The sequence below is a fragment of the Berghia stephanieae genome, chromosome 6 (genome assembly GCF_034508935.2).
Source record: "Berghia stephanieae isolate SIO BIC M18660-M18661 chromosome 6, UCSD_Bste_1.3, whole genome shotgun sequence".
Taxonomy (NCBI): Eukaryota; Metazoa; Mollusca; class Gastropoda; order Nudibranchia; family Aeolidiidae; genus Berghia; species Berghia stephanieae.
Window position 1 is genome coordinate 46,214,273 of NC_088365.1, and position 19,620 is coordinate 46,233,892.

General features: G+C 34.9%; 1 protein-coding gene across 1 annotated transcript in view; it reads right to left on the reverse strand.

The window, feature by feature from the left end:
• Positions 1 to 11,660: 11,660 nt before the first annotated feature.
• The window catches only part of LOC144975130 (E3 ubiquitin-protein ligase RNF123-like), a 39,869-nt gene continuing 31,909 nt past the window's right edge, over positions 11,661 to 19,620 (reverse strand). The window contains exons 29-36 of the mRNA XM_078918903.1: positions 19,337 to 19,476; positions 18,288 to 18,479; positions 16,680 to 16,755; positions 16,289 to 16,373; positions 14,941 to 15,116; positions 13,832 to 13,923; positions 13,069 to 13,154; positions 11,661 to 11,911 (exon numbers count right to left, since the gene is read on the reverse strand). Of these exons, the coding sequence (XP_078775029.1) occupies positions 11,755 to 11,911; positions 13,069 to 13,154; positions 13,832 to 13,923; positions 14,941 to 15,116; positions 16,289 to 16,373; positions 16,680 to 16,755; positions 18,288 to 18,479; positions 19,337 to 19,476 (1,004 nt within the window). The 3' untranslated portion in view covers positions 11,661 to 11,754. The remainder of the gene's footprint in view (positions 11,912 to 13,068; positions 13,155 to 13,831; positions 13,924 to 14,940; positions 15,117 to 16,288; positions 16,374 to 16,679; positions 16,756 to 18,287; positions 18,480 to 19,336; positions 19,477 to 19,620) is intronic.

Here is a 19,620-nt window from a genome sequence, read left to right on the forward strand (position 1 = left end):
ATCGCCTAACAGACGTCAATGTCTCGTTCTACATGATTCGTGTTGCTGTTGGTCAGCAAAAAACAAAAAAAAACCAAAAAAAAATAAAAAACAAACCAGTCCAAAGAAATCAGTCGACCTCGAGGTCAACTAGTTTTTGGAATGGTATTTTTTTTCTTGTATTTTTCTTTTTGCTTTGTCTGGCACCTTTCATACGCACTTGTTCAGATATTTATCTTACACCGGTGCCTGATCCTTAATGTCTTAAAATGTATAATTACAGTTTTGGCAGATGATATTTTTTTCCTTGTAAATCATCTCTCTATTATATATTGTTATACTATTTATTGTTTTGAATGTATATATAATATAAGCATTTGAATGTGTTCCTCTTAGTGGGATCCTGTGCTTGTCGCTGATTGAGACTTAGGGGGAAAAAGTAGTCCTTCGGAGCCAATAGGCCCATGGAAACGGAGATTATCCCGGTTTCTATAGCGTGATCAGTCTTTTGTGCATTTTTAGCATTCCATTCACGCGGGTTTTGGCTGGGCAGCGGAATGCTTCAATAACCGATTTGTTATTGTTATTAAGGGTTTTACGGCGCTTGCAACACATTTAGGTTATATCAGCGCCAGTAAAAAGGAAGAAAATGGGATAGTAAAAAGTTATAGAATTACAATTAAAGCACCCAAGAAAAAGTAAGATATAGGGGAACTGAGAACAAATAGGGATCAGATGTAGATTCCAAGAGCACACCACCAATGTACTTAGCTTGAGATCACCTATAAGTCTCATCCGGACACAAGCACAAAATCCAACAAAGAGGAATACACTCAAATGCTTACATTATACATTTAAAATAACAAATATAACAATACATAACAGAGAGATGATTTACAAGGAAAAGAATAGCATCTCCCAAAACAACTATGCATTTGACTGTTTCCCTCCCAGCCAGGACTCCGGCCAGGGCCCGAACAAAACCAAGTAATCTCATCCCAAGACAAAGACAGAAAGCATGTTGGAAAACAGATATAAGGGGATAGAAGACGCAGTATGTACCTCCCTGCCCACTATGTGAGGTCAGGAACCCCACCCAGAATATCCGATTTCCGAATTCGCGATGTTTACTAACGCATAATATTATCATTGCAAACACTGAGTAATATAAGTTGTCTTGCATAATATCTGTCATAAAGGCAAGTAGTCTTGTAGGTTGTTGACATATAAACAAACCGTCAATCTGGGGCATCTTGTGATTAGTATGAGAATCAGATGTTGGTTTTACTTTTACCTGCTTCAGCTGTGAAGATTATGATACTGATAATGATGATGATGATGATGATGATGATGATGATGATGATGATAATGATGATGATGGTTATGATGATGGTTATGATGATGATGATGATAATGATGATGATGGTTATGATGATGATGGTTATGATGATGATGATGATGATGATGATGATGATGATGATGATAATGTCAATGATGATGATGATAATGATGATGATGATGATGATTGTTTGTTTGTTTTTAAGGGTTTTACGGCGCTTGCAACACATTGCGGTCATATCAGCGCCAGTAAAAAGGAAGAAAATGGGATAGTAAAAAGTTCTAGAATTACAAATAAAATACTAATAAAAAATAAGACAAAAGGGGAATTGGTTCAAATAGAAAACAGGTGTAAATTCCAAGAGCACACCATCAAAGTACTTATTAGTTTGAGATCACCTAAAAGTCTCATCCAGACACAAGATCCCCACTAACAGGAACACACTCAAATGTGTACAAATCATATATATGTAAAACTAACAATACAATGCATAACAGAGTGATGATTTACGAGATAAAAACGGTTTCCCTCCTAGCCAGGGCCAGGAAAAAACCAAATAATCTCATCCCAAGACAAAGACAGAAAGGAAGTTGGAAAACAGATATCGGGGGATAGAAGACACGGTAAGTGCCTCCCTGTCCACTATGGGAGGTCAGGAACCCCACCCAGAAATATAGAAAGCGTGTTGGAAAACAGATATAGGGGGATAGAAGACACAGTAAGTAGGTACCTCCCTGCCCACTATGGGAGGTCAGGAACTCCACCCAGAAATACAGAAAGCGTGTTGGAAAACAGATAATATAGGGGATAGAAGACACAGTAAGTAGGTACCTCCCTGCCCACTATGGGAGGTCAGGAACCCCACCCAGAAATATAGAAAGTGTGTTGGAAAACAGATATAGAGATAGAAGACACAGTAAGTAGGTACCTCCCTGCCCACTATGGGAGGTCAGGAACTCCACCCAGAAATATAGAAAGCGTGTTGGAAAACAGATATAGGGGATAGAAGACACAGTAAGTAGGTACCTCCCTGCCCATTATGGGAGGTCAGGAACTCCACCCAGAAATACAGAAAGCATTTGGAAAAAAGATATTATAGGGGGATAGAAGACACAGTAAGTAGGTACCTCCCTGCTCACTATGGGAGGTCAGGAACCCCACCCAGAAATATAGAAAGTGTGTTGGAAAACAGATATAGAGATAGAAGACACAGTAAGTAGGTACCTCCCTGCCCACTATGGGAGGTCAGGAACTCCACCCAGAAATATAGAAAACAGATATAGGGGATAGAAGACACAGTAAGTAGGTACCTCCCTGCCCACTATGGGAGGTCAGGAACTCCACCCAGAAATATAGAAAACAGATATAGGGGATAGAAGACACAGTAAGTGGGTACCTCCCTGCCCATTATGGGAGGTCAGGAACTCCACCCAGAAATATAGAAAACAGATATAGGGGATAGAAGACACAGTAAATAGGTACCTCCCTGCTCACTATGGGAGGTCAGGAACTCCACCCAGAAATACAGAAAGCATTTGGAAAAAAGTTATTATAGGGGGATATAAGACACAGTAAGTAGGTACCTCCCTGATCACTATGGGAGGTCAGGAACCCCACCCAGTACAATAAAATCAACAAGGCGAGAATAAAGATTAATTTGCATTATATTTTGTTAGGAGAAGATGCCAGTGTTATGCATGATCAGTGTCGTCCTATGGGTAACCCAAAGCAAGAGAAAGACGGACATAGCACCCATCACATTACATCACAATAGAATACATACATACATCATACAATACATACTTGCATAAATAATCAGAACGTAGAGTTGTCCATTACATTTTCATTCTCTTATCCAACCCATCAATCGTCTTCTACATGCAATGAATACACACAATGGTTGGATTGGATTATTTATGTGTAGATTATACAGAGTTGGATTTACACCAAGAATAAGTTTGAATAAAACAATAAAAAAAAACCCCAAAAAAAACCCAACAAAACAAATTCAACCTCAAACCAAAACCTACCAAAATCAAAAACAAAAAAAAAACAAAAACAAAAGTAGCACACAAAAACATTACACATACACACAAATACACACACAAAACAAAAAACAAGCCAAAAAAAATAAAATTAAAAAAACCCACCAAAAAAAAAAATAAAATCAAAATAAACTGAAACACCCATGCCCACATGAGAAGCTATTAAAAAAAAAAAATTAAAATAAAAAAGATTTTTTTTAATGGAAAAAATTCAATAAATTAATGAGTATTCCAAACCCGTGAGTAAAAAAAAAAATCCTTAACAAACTTGGTTTTTAACCTTTTTTTTTTCTTCTCACAATAATGTGTCGTCAACATCATTTTCCATATATTCACGTCATGGGGTCCACTCTTCTTCCTAATATATTAATAGAGTAATATAACAACAAGAGATGATGTGAGTAGGAACGTGCCAGAAGACAATAGAGAATAAAAATTTTGCTGCGGTTATGGGGGTTTGAACCCACGACCTTACTGGTACGACAACTCCGCCTGGCCAGGGAGAGCGTGACTCTACCACATGAGCGATCCAGGATCCAGTAATATAAAAGGTCATAGTCATTGCAAGAGTCCCGGGTTTGAGAGTTTTTTGCCAAGATGAGGGTCATTTAAATCGATCGATAGTTGAAGGACGAGTTTTCTGGCCAAATTTTAAAATATTTCAAGAGTACAGCAGTAATTTCTCTAAACAATCTATCAGTGAGCCTATTTTGACATGACCTAAAAGTCTCATCCAAGCACAAGCAGAGGATCCAGCTATGAAAGATATACTCAAATGTTTACACAGTATAGATCAAAACTAAAAACAAAAATTGTACGTAACAAGAGCTAATTTACAAGGAAAAAATGTTATCTCTCAAAAAAAAAAAAAGAAAAAGGAACCATACATTCAACTGCCTCCCTCTCAGCTAAAGATCCTTGTATGACAAGGGAAAAAAATGAACAATGCCAATCCAGAACAAAGACTTCATCCAGGATTGAACTCCCACCCTTTGCTGTGAAGCGAGTGCTCTAAGTGCTCTACCAACTGAACTAACGAAACCCCTATACAATCCAAAAACGTTTAAACATCAGTAGGGAGCATCTTTCATATTATAAGTAGATGTGCCTACAATTTGATTCAATTTAATTTAATTATATTTAATATTCATCTATTGTCAGCATATGTTAAAAATTTCATTTAGGAACATGAATCCCTAATACAGCTTATCTTTGCGTTTGACGGACAGTTTGTGACAAAAAAAAATCCCAAATATTAATTTTTTTACACATTCATATCACAAGTTTAAAAGATAAAAAAATATTTGTCGATCAAGACTAGATAAACAGAAATTTTCTCCTCAACAATAATATGTACCAGAAAGAACTGTTTGAATCTCTAGAATTGAAAAACAACGACAAAAAGAGATGAACATACAATCTTTCCCCCTTCCCCCTTGATATGAGTTGTAAAATACATCGAGTATGGTTCTGCGTTTTACTGATATGTGTGTGAAACGTCTGAAAATCCAACAATAATGACAATGTGATAAAATGCGAATTAAAAAAATATTCATATGCAAATTAAAAAAATATTCATTCACAAAACTATCCAAAAAAAAAAAAAAAAGGAAGAAAATTCACGTAGATATATCTTTTACACTTTTCCATCTCTTCAGAATGATGATACATGAAAATAACATTTAACTAAAGGGCACGTTATAAAGACTGCAAAAGAAACAATACGTTAAAATAACATTTAACCAAAGGGCATGTTACAAAGACTGTAAAAGAAACAATACGTTAAAATAACGTATAACTAAAGGGCATGTTACGAAGACGGTAAAAAATCAATACATTAAAATAAGATTTAACTACAGGACACATTACAAAGACTAAAAGAAACATTAAGTTAAAATAACATTTAACTAAAGGGCACGTTACAAATTCTGTAAAAGAAACAATACGTTAAAATAAGATTTAACTAAATTGCCCTTTACAAAAGTGTAAAAAGCAAAACAAAAACAAAACACAAAACCAACGTTAATTTTTTGCCAGCAAGCAACCTATCCTAGTCCTACTCATGTGTGATCAACGCATATTCATCAAGTGTTTAATTTATACATTGATTGATTTTAAAAATTGACAAAATCAGTTACAAGAATTGCATAGCAGGTGGTATTAAAGAATAGCTTAGATTGATGATGATGGTGATGATGGTGATGATGATGATGATGATGGTGGTGGCGGTGATGAGGATGATGATGACTTTAATGATGATGATGGTGATGATGATGGTGATGATGATGATGATGATGAAGATGATGATGATGATGATGATGATGATGATGATGATGATGGTGGTGGTGATGAGGATGATGATGATGATTTTAATGATGATGATAATGGTGATGGTGATGATGGTGATGTGAGGATGATGTTCGTGATGATAATGATGATGGTTATGATAATGATGATACATATAAAACATTTACGCTAAATATATCATTGAGACATTAAATCATTTGCATAACAATCATCCCAGCTCATTTCAAACAAACTATATAAAGGAAAATAGAATCAATAGTAAATATAAATATTGCACAACGTGTTTCAAATATGAAATTTCTCTAAATTTCTAAAGTCCTATAGCCAGGTGTACAAAATTATATTTCTATCCCCTCATATATGCATGGGTATGGGTGTGTGTTTGTGTGTGTGTGAGTGCGTAAGAGGGAGAGGGGGAGAGAGAGAGAGAGAGAGAGAGAGAGAGAGAGAGAGAGAGAGAGAGAGAGAGAGAGAGACAAAGAGAGAGAGAGACAAAGAGAGAGAGAGAGAGACAAAGAGAGAGAGAGAGACAAAGAGAGAGAGAAAGAGAGAGAGACAAAGAGAGAGAGAGAGAGAGAGAGAGAGAGAGAGAGAGAGAGAGAGAGAACGAGTGTGTGTGTGTGTGTGTCTGTTTCTGTAAGTAGGTGTTTGTAAGTGCTTGTGTAGTTTTTATTCAAACTACTTAAGATTTATAATATTCATCTACGTCAAAAGATTCAAGGCCCGGGGATAGTGGTTTTAGTATAATCATATCATAAGTACAAGTAGCAGCAGCAGCAGCACGACACAATTAAAAAAAAAAAAAAAAATTAATTGAACGCCTTTTACAAATATTTATTGTGTTCTATTTTAATTAGTACTTCTTTACTCAGGAGAATTCTATTTCCTGTCTCACCATTGTTTTGTTTATTCGCCTTAACAACGGCAATCGTTTTCACATCTCTCATTTCGCCTTTAGCAACATGCACTTATTTGCAGGTCTGATAACCCAAATCCTTTTAGGGGCTCATTGTTGTAATGGAAATTTCAAAACATGACGCAAAATATTGTCCATTATAACAATGTTAAACTAGGACAATAATTTGGTTCAGATGTCAGATCTGCACATATGTGCACGTCGGCCTTCAGGGTTTCATTCGTCATGTTTTGCATACAAAGAGGAAACCAGCGGAAAAATATGAAAGTCTTAACTAAATTTTACTGGCAGTTTATAAATCCTATATTTATCAATATTCATACACAGAAAAACTGATTAAAACAAAGACATTTTGCCATAATTTTCACTCAATTACTCCACTTAGCTTAATTTTGACCGTTTATCACAGCATAATGTCGACTGTTTAACGATATGATAGCATGAGAAGTCAATAAAATATTTTTAAAAATTGTAACATACAATTAAAAATCAAAATGGGCTAACAAGAACAATTCATGAAAATGATAAGGACCAAAGAAGAGGAGATTAGACAATTTTCGAATTTAAAAAAACTCACATACGATTTCAAGTAAGAGTTTCATTTATGCAAAGTTTGAACATAAAGAATAAAGCATACGTAAAAAGGTCATAAAACTGATTGACAATTAAAATTTTCATTAATAATTTACTTTTTACTCGAGGAGAATTGGAACACAACAGCATTCCTCCTGGACACTACTGTACAGAATACCTCCCCGACGAATCCATCAAAATACCAACGATGGATGAAACAACGTTGTAGGAGGAAATAACCAAATGAGGTGAGGATAATAAATACATACACACACACACACACACACATATATATATGTATATATATATATATATATATATATATATTACACACATACAACAAGTTAGTACAATTAGAGTAGCATTACCAATCACACACAATGATATATAATATATACTTATATTTCATTTCACATCTGTTTCTATTTAGGTCACAGGATTAAATAGTATTCTAAAAATAACAACAATGAAAGACTGATAGTGGTTGTAATTCTGACATAGAAAAAACCACGTGTCACCTTAAACCCAGACCTGCCAACTATAACCAAAATATTCGTAAAATTACGAGAATAAATAAAATTAGGCTCCAATTTCAGGACTTCATGAGTATTTCTTAAGTCGTTAAAAATTATTGAACATGAAAGTTGATGCCAAACTATATTATTATAAGGATTTTGAATTGTTATTTTGATGGGACAGCGTGGCTCAGTGGTACAATCTTTGCTTCGTACCTGAAATGTACTGAGTTCGATCACCCGCTGCTACATGGTGTGGTCTTGAGCAAGTCACCTCGCCCTAGCTCAATTTGCGGACGTGCACTGTGGCTGATGCCTGGGTTATTCCAGTCTTCAATATACCATAAAGACAAATTTCCCCTTGGGGATGAATAAAGGGAATCTTTTTTTTAAATTTTATTTTATCCACTCTAAAACCCCCCAGACTATATTATTATAAAGATTTTGAAGTGTTATTTAATCCTTGTGAGGGAAAATTCTTGGTTTTTAATGTCAACTCAAGTGACTACAATTTTCATTCTCCTAAAAATTATGAATTTTTTAACATTTTCAAGTTGGCAGGTCTGTCCTAACCCAGCATGCCAAAGGTCATAGGTCATAGTACAATACAAATTATTAGAAATGAAACATAAAGCAGTGCGAGCAGTTCAGTGCTAATAATTCCCCATGTGAAAATAGTAGCGAACGAATATTGCATGAATAACAATGCTGTTATGTTGACTACGATGATGATGATGATGATGATGATGATGATGATGATGATGATGATGTTGATGATGATATGATGGTGATGATGATAACAACAATATCAGATGACAACAAATTTATCAAAGCAACAATAATAATGATATGAATAAATAAATTAATTCTAATGCCAAGCACACTATTACTACTACTAATAATAATAATAATGATAATAATAATAATAATGATAATAATAATAATAATGATAATAATAGTAATAATAATAATAATAATAATAATAATAATAATAATAATAATAATAATAATAATAATAATAATAATAATAATAAATATAATAATAATAATAAATAATAAAAATAATAATAATAATAATAATAATAATAATAATAATAATAATAATAATAATAAATAATAATAAATAATAATAATAATAATAATAATAATAATAATAATAATAATAATAATAATAATAATAATAATAATAATAATAATAATAATACTGTCAAACAATTCATGCAGAATATGAAGCGTTAGTTCCTAACTCTAAGCAACAACAACAAAAAAAAAAGAAAAAAGAAAAAAGAAAAAAAGGAATTCATTTAGAAAATATTTCCTTCAGCATTCGCTTCAAAGCAATGTATTCATACAACATGTATTCAGTACTTATTTTCCGGTATGATTTAATGATTTACAAAATTGACAAAAAAAATCTGTTAGCAGATTTTCCAACAACATTGAAAATACCAATACTATCAGACTTTCCAGTCTATAAAGTTTTTAAAAAAATTGAATTCGAAGGTGAAGTGAAACCAATTAATTGTTTGAGTTGAGTTGATAAAATCATTCACGACTCATTCGCGACAACAATGACCCCTTTCTAAAGTCAGTTGTCAGGTATCAAAGTGAATACTGAGCTGTTAGAAGCTGTGGACTGTAAAAAGTCGTCATGTACAAAAATTATTCTTACTGCTTATTCGAGGAAGAACAAAATACCAAATAAGGAATGTTTCAGGGTCAAAACCCTTCCTCACTCAATAACAAAAATAGTAAACCGTTTCATACACACTTGTCCAAAAACAGTAAAAATAACTTATCATACAGATAGGAGGCAGAGGGGGTATCAGGCACGTTTTGTTGAAATTAAATTTTTTGACTTTGTATTTGCTGACAAGACATGGCTAATATTCTTCTGCCTTCTAAGCACCTTAAAAGTGATGGATAAACGTTTTTTTTCTATTGTTTTTCTTATTGGCTGAAGAGAGATTTTGAGCTTGAAACCTTCTGTGTTTAGTACTTTGTTCTTTTTTAAAGCTGATATATTTTTTTTCGTACATTACGTTTAGCCAGTTATCCAAGTACCAGGTATCTGACATGTTTACAGTGTCCAACACTTTTTGTCTATAAATAAAAGAAATCTCTTTTTATATATTCAATACACCTAATCCAACTTAATCCCATTTATGCGTCTGATACTATTTTTTTTTTTTAAACTGTAAAAGTAGTAAAGTTTATAAGACATTTGAAAACGCACTTACCCGCATAATGATGTTCAATAAATAACCTAAATATCTGATCATGAAAATACGTACATACAACGTTTTATGCAAGATAATATTAGATTGTTTTCAGAGATGTACCAGAAAATAGCTTTTCATGTTTTCATTCATTTCTAAAAATTATGTTATAATTACAATGTGCATTGGCAGCACTGCTCAGTTTCCTATTACCAGACCGACCTGCCAAACTGTCAAAATGCTAAAAAGGGAATTTTAGATTTGTCAAACTTGAGCCTGTCCAACACTGACAACTAAGAACAAATTCAAAGGGAAAATAAAAGAAAAAGCGTGTAAGATTTAACCATAAGAAGAACAAAAAGACTTACAGCTACAGGACTATTTTGTTGAGTATGTGTTGGTTGGTTTGTTTTTTGTTGGGCTTTTTCTTTTTTTTCACTCGTTGATGTTCTAACATTCTATTAAAAAAATATTTATAATAATAACCTTTTAACATTCCCCTTAAATAAAACAAAAGTAAATATAACAAAAAATTTGAAACTCTTCTTATCAGGAAAATCTACCCGATATCTCGAGGAGGAGAACAGGGCAACCAGAATTTCCTGATTGAATCACGAAGGTTGGCAGCTTTTACATAATGAAAGAGAAATAAAACAAATTGAGTTAAAATGACTACCTACTGACACATAAAAGTGTGATATTTTTGTTTTAATAATAATAATAATAATAATAATAATAAATAATAATAATAATAATAATAATAATAATAATAATAATAATAATAATAATAATAAAATATTTTCCTAAAACGATAAAAAAAAAGATTTTTTTTTAAATCTAAGAAGTCTATTGGTGATAACAATAATATTGAAATGCAGAATTCAATGTTTCCAAAAATGCAAGGATATCGCTCGAAAATTACCTTCTATCCCCTTGGTACCCTTTTATAAATCTTTTGACTATAAATTTTGGTACAGTGAAACCCGCATAAAGTCAACACTCTTAAATTCAACTTCTGCTTAACTCTCTCCTTGCCAACTACAGGAAAATCGTCACATTTGTTACAATTCAATGAACATTTTTTTTTTTTCAGATTTGTCTTGGACGTTATAAAATTTGAAGAAAATCTTTATTATAGCCATAAGAACTTTATGCTTGTAAAAAAAATAATTTTTAAATCGAGCCTTTTATAGCGCAATATCCACTAAATGTGCTCAAAGCGCTTTACAAGGGGTCCCTGGTCAACAGCAACATTTAACATGTAGGATGGGACATGCCGCCTGTTAGGCGATATTACAATTTTTCGGACAGACATCGCTGTTAACAGCCAGGTACTCATTTTACACCTGAGTACGGTGAGAGTATGTGAGTAAAGAACCTTTTCCAAGGACTCAACTATGCGCCGAGTGCGAGGCTCGAACCCAGGACCTTCCGATCCGAAAGCGAGTGTCATACCACTAGACCACATAGCCTATGTTGAGTAAAAAGACATTGATTTTTGTGTTGAGAGAGTGTGAAATTTTGGTAATGATCCTGAATATAGTCGGTTAGGAGAGAGTTAAAGTCAACAACATCTCCTGTTGGTCCAAAATTTTCTGTTCTTTAACTTATTTTCACTGGTAATCGGTAAAGTCAACCTTTCTTAACATCCACAAATCTCTCTACGCCGGCAGTGTGTTGGCTTTATCAGGATTCCACTCTACCTGGTACTATTCATTAACCCTCTCGAGTTCATTTGAATGAGTAATCGAATAAATTTATTCGATTTTCAATCATGTAGAACTCGAGAAAGTTAAGAAAGGGCAGTGTTGGATAACTGGGAATAGAATAGACTGTGTATTAATTAATATCGATATTATAACTATGAACTATTACTGGACTGCGACGACTTCTTGGCACTGCCAGGCTGAAAGTGTTCCCTCATCACTGGCCTCCCTTTAAAGTCTCTAAGGCCGGTGATTGTGGTGATGCAGAAAAAGCACTCCTTCTTGCCTAGGATTTGCTGGGTGATGCAGGTACTGTTGGAGATTGGAATAAATGAAAAAAAAAAATGTTAGAAAAATGAACAACGAAGCATCGAAATATTCATATTTTCATTTGGAAAAATGGAGAAGAACAGAAATTTCAGTACAATAACCTTTCCTATATCTTCATGCCAGGAGGTAGAGCATTCGCTTCACGCGCAAAATGACCAAGATTGAATCCGGCTACAGTCGAGATTTTTTTCTGACTTCCCAGCAGTGTTTGGGTAGATTGGTCTCTTAGATTTGGTGGAAAGTGCTTTGCTACAGACTAGTGTCCTATCCAAAAGGTAGCAAACAACTGCTATTGTCCATGTCACGCTATAGATACCGGAATAAACTTCAGCCCCATGGGCCAAATGGCTCTAAAGGACTACTTTAAAAAAATTTTATATCCTCATGCCTATAATATCAACAAAACTTAGTATTTTTTTAAGTAATGGATCCACAATTCTTTTGTATAGAGCAAAATCATGAAAAAAATCATAGAGCAATTGTAAAAAAACTTGAAATAGTTCTAAAACAAAATAAACGTTTGAACAATTTTTAAAAAATACTATTGTAAACTCATAAGGCATCAAACAAAAATGTACCTGAAAACAAAAAATTCTGGAATCATTGACAAAAAATAATTTTAAAAATAAGTGGAAGTGGATAAGATATGTCTGTCAAATGCAACTCTGATTACTTCAAAGAACTATGCCATTATAAGGTTAAAAGATGGGACAACCGTTGAAAAACAATCTGGCAACTTAACCCCTCATTACCTCCCCATGAAGGAGTCAATTAAAAAAAAACAACACGATCAAGGAATGCGCGACTATGTGGTCTAGTGGTATGACACTCGCTTTTGGATCAGGAGGTCCTGGGTTTGAGCCCTAGTTAGTCCTCGGAGAAGGCTCTTTACTGACATTCTCTCACTGTACTCAGGTGTAAAATGAGTACCTGGCTGTCAACAGCGTTCTCTCTGCCCGAAAAAATTTGTAATATATCGCCTAACAGGAGTCATTTCCCGTCCTAAATGTTAAATGTTGCTATTGACCAGGGACCCCTTGTAAAGCGCTTTGAGCATGTTTAGTGGATATTGCGCTATATAAAAGCTCAATTATTATAAATGAATTGAACAGAGGACTCCGATTAGCATGAAAACTTACCGACAGGACTGGTGACCACACGGTACAAACGTGACTTGTTGAGGGTTTGCATAGCAGATGGTACACAGGTCTTCTTCCTCCACATTCTGTGAAAAAAAATCAGATCCAACGTTTGGTGAAAGTAAGCATATACGTGCTTTATCCATAATAACTGCTTGCATGAAAATCCAAGTGCATTTTGGTCGTACTGAATGAATGAATGAATATATAAATGAGTGAATGGATGAATGAATGAATGAATGAATGAATGAATGAATGAATGAATGAATGAATATATAAATGAGTGATCAAATGAATGAAAGAATGAATGAATATATTAACAAGTGACCAAATGAATGAATGAATGAATATATAAACGAGTGACCAAATGAATGAATGAATGAATGAATGAATATATGAATGAGTGACCAAATGAATGAATGAATGAATGAATATATAAACGAGTGACCAAATGAATGAAAGAATGAATGAATATATAAACGAGTGACCAAATGAATGAATATATAAATGAGTGACCAAATGAATGAATGAATGAATGAATGAATGAATATATAAATGAGTGATCAAATGAATGAATGAATGAATATATAAACGAGTGACCAAATGAATTAATGAATATATAAATGAGTGACCAAATGAATGAATGAATAAATTAATATATAAACGAATGACCAATGAATGATTGAATAAATATATAAACGAGTGACCAAATGAATGAATAAATGCCCATTCTTTTGAACACAAAAGATTTAAGATATCCCACCTCTTTTTCCTGAGACAGACTGATGTGCTGAGTCTGTAGATAATGGATCAGCTTCTCTACGTCTTCCAACTCTTCACTGCTTATCTCTTGTACTGTCGAGGAATAAAAGAAATTATCATACTCCTATATTATGCATTATCTTTGTCTTTACTGTGCAGGAATAAATGAAACTATTGTATTGGAGGGATTGGTGGAGGAGGAACAGGAATCAAACTATTGAGAAGATCTGGTTAGAGGGACATGATCGCTGATGTCTGCAACAGGCCTGGCACTTGATGATGATGATGATGATGATGATGATTGTATTACTATATTATGCCTTATCTGTATTCATTCTCCTCAAAATTAAATTAAAAAATTAGGATATTATAATAATCAATGATTTGGCACTGACCATCAATATGTACAACTGTGCTTGTGCGTAAATCATTATCATTATCATCATAATTGCAGTAGCAGAAATAGTCGTGGTAAACACTGATAGATAAATTGTGACTCCTGGTCTCAAACTGGATTAATGTCATAGGTGAATTTTTGTGCATTTGGAGATAAAGATAAAGGGAGTAAATCAGACTCATGAATGAACAACACAAAACAAACGATGTTTCGGCCTTTGGCCTTTATCCCCATTTTATTCACTCATTTAGGCACCTCTATTTATCAGTTTTGAGCATTTATACTGCGCAATATCCACTAAACGTGCTCTAAGCGCTTTACAAGGGGTCCCTAGCCAACAGCAACAATTAGGCTTTGAGCACGCTGTGAATATTGCGCTATATAAATGGTCCACTTTAACCCTTTCCTCACCAACCATAGGAAAATCGTCACATTCATTACAATACAACCAATAATTTCTCATTCTGATTTCAATTTTACATCACAAAATTTAAATTTTGTTTGTTTGCTATCGCTATAAAACCTTGAAACTGTTTGTAGGGCTTTATTTGCTTAATAATAATATTATGCTTACAATGTAATTGTTGCTTTCCTGTTTGATTAAGAAAAATATATTTTTGTGTTGGGTGGATTAGGGAAAATTCTGAAAATGGCCGGTAAGGAGAGGGTTACATGCTCAAATGCTGAGTTAGTTCTTTAAGGAAGAAACTTACAGTTTTTAAATGAAAATGCATTTTTATCCGCCTTGCTTTCCTTTTTACTTTCCTTCTTGGTGGAAGCAGAGGACTTTGATGTCGAGGCTTTGGCTGACTCTGACCCCAGCACAAACTGAAGGGACTCCGTTTTGAAGCCTGTATCTTGTAGCAAGGCCCGGGTTGCTTTCTCTTGACTATGGAGAGACGAAAATACTCGTGATTATATAAAATCATCAAAATTTTTTAACTTTAAAACTTGAGTTTTTACAATATCCACAAAACGTGCTCAAAGCACTTTACAAGGGGTCCCTGACCAACAGCAACATGTAACATGTAGAATGAGACATGACGCCTGATAGGTGATATTACAAATTTTTTTTTCCGGACAGAGACAACACTGTTAACGGCCAGGTACTCATTTTACAGCTGAGTACGATGAGAGAACGTGAGCAAAGAGCCTTTTCCAAGGATTCAACTATGCCCCGAGCGAGGTTCAAACCCAGGACCTTCCTATCCGAAAATGAGTGTCATACCACTAGACCACATAACCGCAATTTTTAGTTTAATATCCACCTCAATAAATTTAAAGGCTATTAAAAAAAGGAGTTATTCATGTAAAAGTCTGTATGAGTTAGGAATGGGGATCTGATATAGCTCAGTTGGTAGAGCACTCGCTTCACACGCAAAAAGACCGCTTTTCATTCACGATGCAGTCAAGATTTATTCAACCTGCTATCCATCAAGGATAGAAGGGTCTATTAAATCTGGTGGAAAGTATTTTGCAACAGACTAGTATCCTATGTTTGCTTCTGAATGTAAACAACATTGAATCAAGATCTCAAAAAATATCAAATATATTTAGAATCAGTCAGTGAATATTGAAAAAGGATATAATACTTACAAAAAAAGAACAAACAAAAAAAAATACAAAAAAAAACAATTCTATTGATAACCAACCCCCCCCCCCCCCCCTAAAAAACAAAAAAACAAAAAAACCCAGTAGAATCTGAAAAAAACCCCCCTGAAAACTGATTAAATTTGTCCGAGATAGATAAAAGGAAAGTCTGAGAAAAACACTGAACCCCCCCCCCCCCCCTCCTTCTCTGGCAGTCAAGTCAATCTTTATAACAACAAAATCCGCAATGAAACAGTAACACACCACTTGCTTGAATGTCAACCTCTTGAAGACCCACATTCCTAACACCAAATCCAAGCATCAGTAACACACTTTATAGTCACCTGGAAGAACTACAAAAGACGTCTAACTTCTACGTCATGGCACAAGACCGAAGGGCTTGAGCTCAGGTGGTCGCTGGTTCGGATAAGTAAGTAAGTAAGTAAATATAACAACAAAATATATTGTTACCTGGAGCCTCCACATCGGATGATGAGCTGTGCCATAATGCCCACGGTCACAGATAGTATTGGGTAATGGTTGACGCTGTCCAGACCTGTTGTCGAGATAGTAAAGGAGAGGAAAGTAACAAACGTTTTGAGAAAATGAAAGCAATTACAAACAATTCGATTTATGAGTTCGAATACCCGCTGTGCTGTGTGTGGTATTGAGCAAGTTACCTTGCTCTAGCTCAGTTTGCAGCGCTGCACTGTGGCTGATGCCTGGGTTATTCCAGTCTTCCATTGGAATAGACACTAAAGACAAATTTCCCCTATGGGATGAATAAAGGAAATTTAATATTGTTTAAAAAATTATTTTTATAAATCTAAATGCTTAATTTTAAAATGAAAGCCTTGATTACCTTGAATGGGGATGGCGACCAGACCTTGAAAAGCACTGTCTTTGACAGAGATTCGAGACATGATGTGGCAAAGAAGCTGTGAATAGAACAATTTGGAGTCATTTTTATATCAGTTCAAATATTGACACATCTCTAACCGGGGTAAGTCAAAAGGCGGTGGGTGATCACTGAATTAAAAAATAAATATAGCACATATAAAAATTTTGTTAAAAATTGAGCTTTATTTATCCACTAAATGTGCTCAAAGTTCTTTACAAAGGGTTCCTGGCCAACAGCAACACACTTAACATGTAGGACGGGACATGACGCCTGCTAGGCGATATTACAATTTTTTTTTTTTTGGACAGAGACAACGCTGTTAACGGCCAGGAACTCATTTTACACCTGGATGTGGGGAGAGAATGTGAGTAAAGAGCCTTTTCCAAGGACTTAACTATGCGCCGAGTAAGGCTCGAACCCAGGACCTGCCAATCCGAAAGTGAGTGTCACACCACTAGACCACATAGCCTATATTTGATTTGAAAATAAAACAAATACAGAGAGTTACATACCCTCTACCCCCTCAAACTAGGCCTTTAAAAAAAAAATTTTTAAAACTTGAGCTATTATATAGCGCATTATGCATTAAACACGATCAAAATGCTTTACAAGGAGATCCCAGCCAAAAGCTATGCTTAACATGTAGGACAAACCTGTGAGGTGATATTACAACTATATTTTTTTTGTAACACAGACATCGCTGTTTCAGGCCTGTTATTCATTTTACACCCAAGTTGGGAAAAGTTTTGGGCAAATCTGGGATTCAAATGGAGATGTGATAATGATGATGATGGTGATGATGATGATAATGATGGTTGTGATAATGATAATGACGACAATGATGATGATGATATTGATGATGATGGTGATGATGATGATGATTTTGATGATGATGATGATGATGATGATGATGATGATGATGATGATGTTGATTGATGATGATGATGATGCTGCTGGTGGTGGTGGTAGTGATGCCGACGACAACAGCGACTGTGACGATGATGATGACAATGATGGCGATTATGATGATCATGAATGATGGTTATTAATGATGATGATTTTCTGGAATAATGTAATAAAATCAAAATCATGAAAATAGTAGCAGAAAAATCAGAAAATCAGGGGAATGACAACAAACATCAGAAATTTCCCAATAAAATCTGAACAGTTGGCAGGTCTAAGAGCCCACAAGACAAGAGATATGAATTGCAGTATTTGATGACTTCTAAAAAACAAAAAACAAAACAAAATAAAAAAAAACTTTAAAAAACTTGGGCTTTCATTTACCGTAATATCCACTAAACATGCTCAAAAAGTGCTTTACAAGGGGTCCTTGACCAACAGCAACATGCAACATGTAAAACGAGACATGACGCCTGTTAGGCGATATTACAATTTTTTCCGACAGAGACAACTCTGTTAACGGCCAGGTACTAATTTTACACCCGAGTACTGTCCGAGAATGTGAGTAAAGACTCAACTATGCGCCGAGCGAGGCTCAGACCCAGGACATTCCGATCCGAAAACGCATGTCCTACCACAAGACTACATAGCTGTAGATCTTCTTACCTGCATAAGTCTCTTCAAGAACAGTTCGGCAGAGGGCCTGGACCAATCAGTGAAGACCTGTGGAGCGACAGTAGCCACCATCTCCAGCACTCGAAGCAGACACACGGATATCTCAAAACAGGCAGCGCAGATTTTGATCTGCCTGATCTCCAAAAACAAAGGGCTTTCTGCTCTGTTTACCAGGGAGGCGATCTGTGAAAAGAGAGAAGGCAATGATTGCCACTTTAGTCCTTCGGCAAAGCCTTTAGGTCCATGGAGCCAGCTTGTATCCTGGTTACCATAGCATGAAACGGACAATAGCAATAGGATTCAATAGTCTGATGTCATGCTGCCCAGCAACGAGCAGCTTGGTTCTAAACAAAGAAAATCGCTACTATTTATTCTTCATGCTGGCAAGAACTTTTTCACATGTCATGTGATCAGAATGTGTAAAAGTCAAAACATGATCAGATTTATAATGTTTTTCTCCTCTGGATACACTTTTATGCTAGTCGGAGAAGTATTTCATAAGGGTGTCCGCCATTGTTCTGATAGTTTAGAACCAGTTGCTAAGATACTATGCGTCATTATGAGGGAAGTGATGTCACAACTGTTGAAGCCTATTGCTTGCTACCTTTTGGATAGGATGCAAGTCTATCTTCCATCATATCTAACAGACCCAGCTATCAACCCAATCACTGCTGGGTGGTCAGGAAGGCCCGAAAAATAAATCTTTGACTTCACCCAGGATCGACTTAAGTCCTTTTGCGTGTGAAGTGAGTGCTCTACCAACTGAGCTAATAATAATAATAATAATAATAATAATAATAATAATAATAATAATAATAATAATAATAATAATAATAATAATAATAATAATTTTAAAAAATAAAAATAATAATAACAATTATTATTATCATTATCATTATTATCATCTCTCTCTCTCTCTCTCTCTCTCTCTCTCTCTCTCTCTCTCTCTCTCTCTCTCTCTCTCTCTCTCTATTTCTCTTCTCTTGCCTTTTCTGATTACACTTTCAAATGTTATAGTTTTAAGTCACAACATAACCAACCTCTTGACATATTCCCACAAATTCAGAGAACGACCAGTTCAGCTGGTTGAGGAGACTGTCCAAGAACTTGGTGGATCGAGATTCATCGTCTAGCAATATCTTGGCCATCAGACTCTGGAACACCATGGACGGGCAAGGCTCTGACAAAAGGAACAGAAAAATTATTATAATTGTATGGGATGCATTGATTTTTTCAGACAGACAACGCTGTTAATGGCCAGGTACTCACTTTACACCTGAGTACGGAGAGAGAATTTGAGTAAAGAGCCTTTTCCAAGGACTCA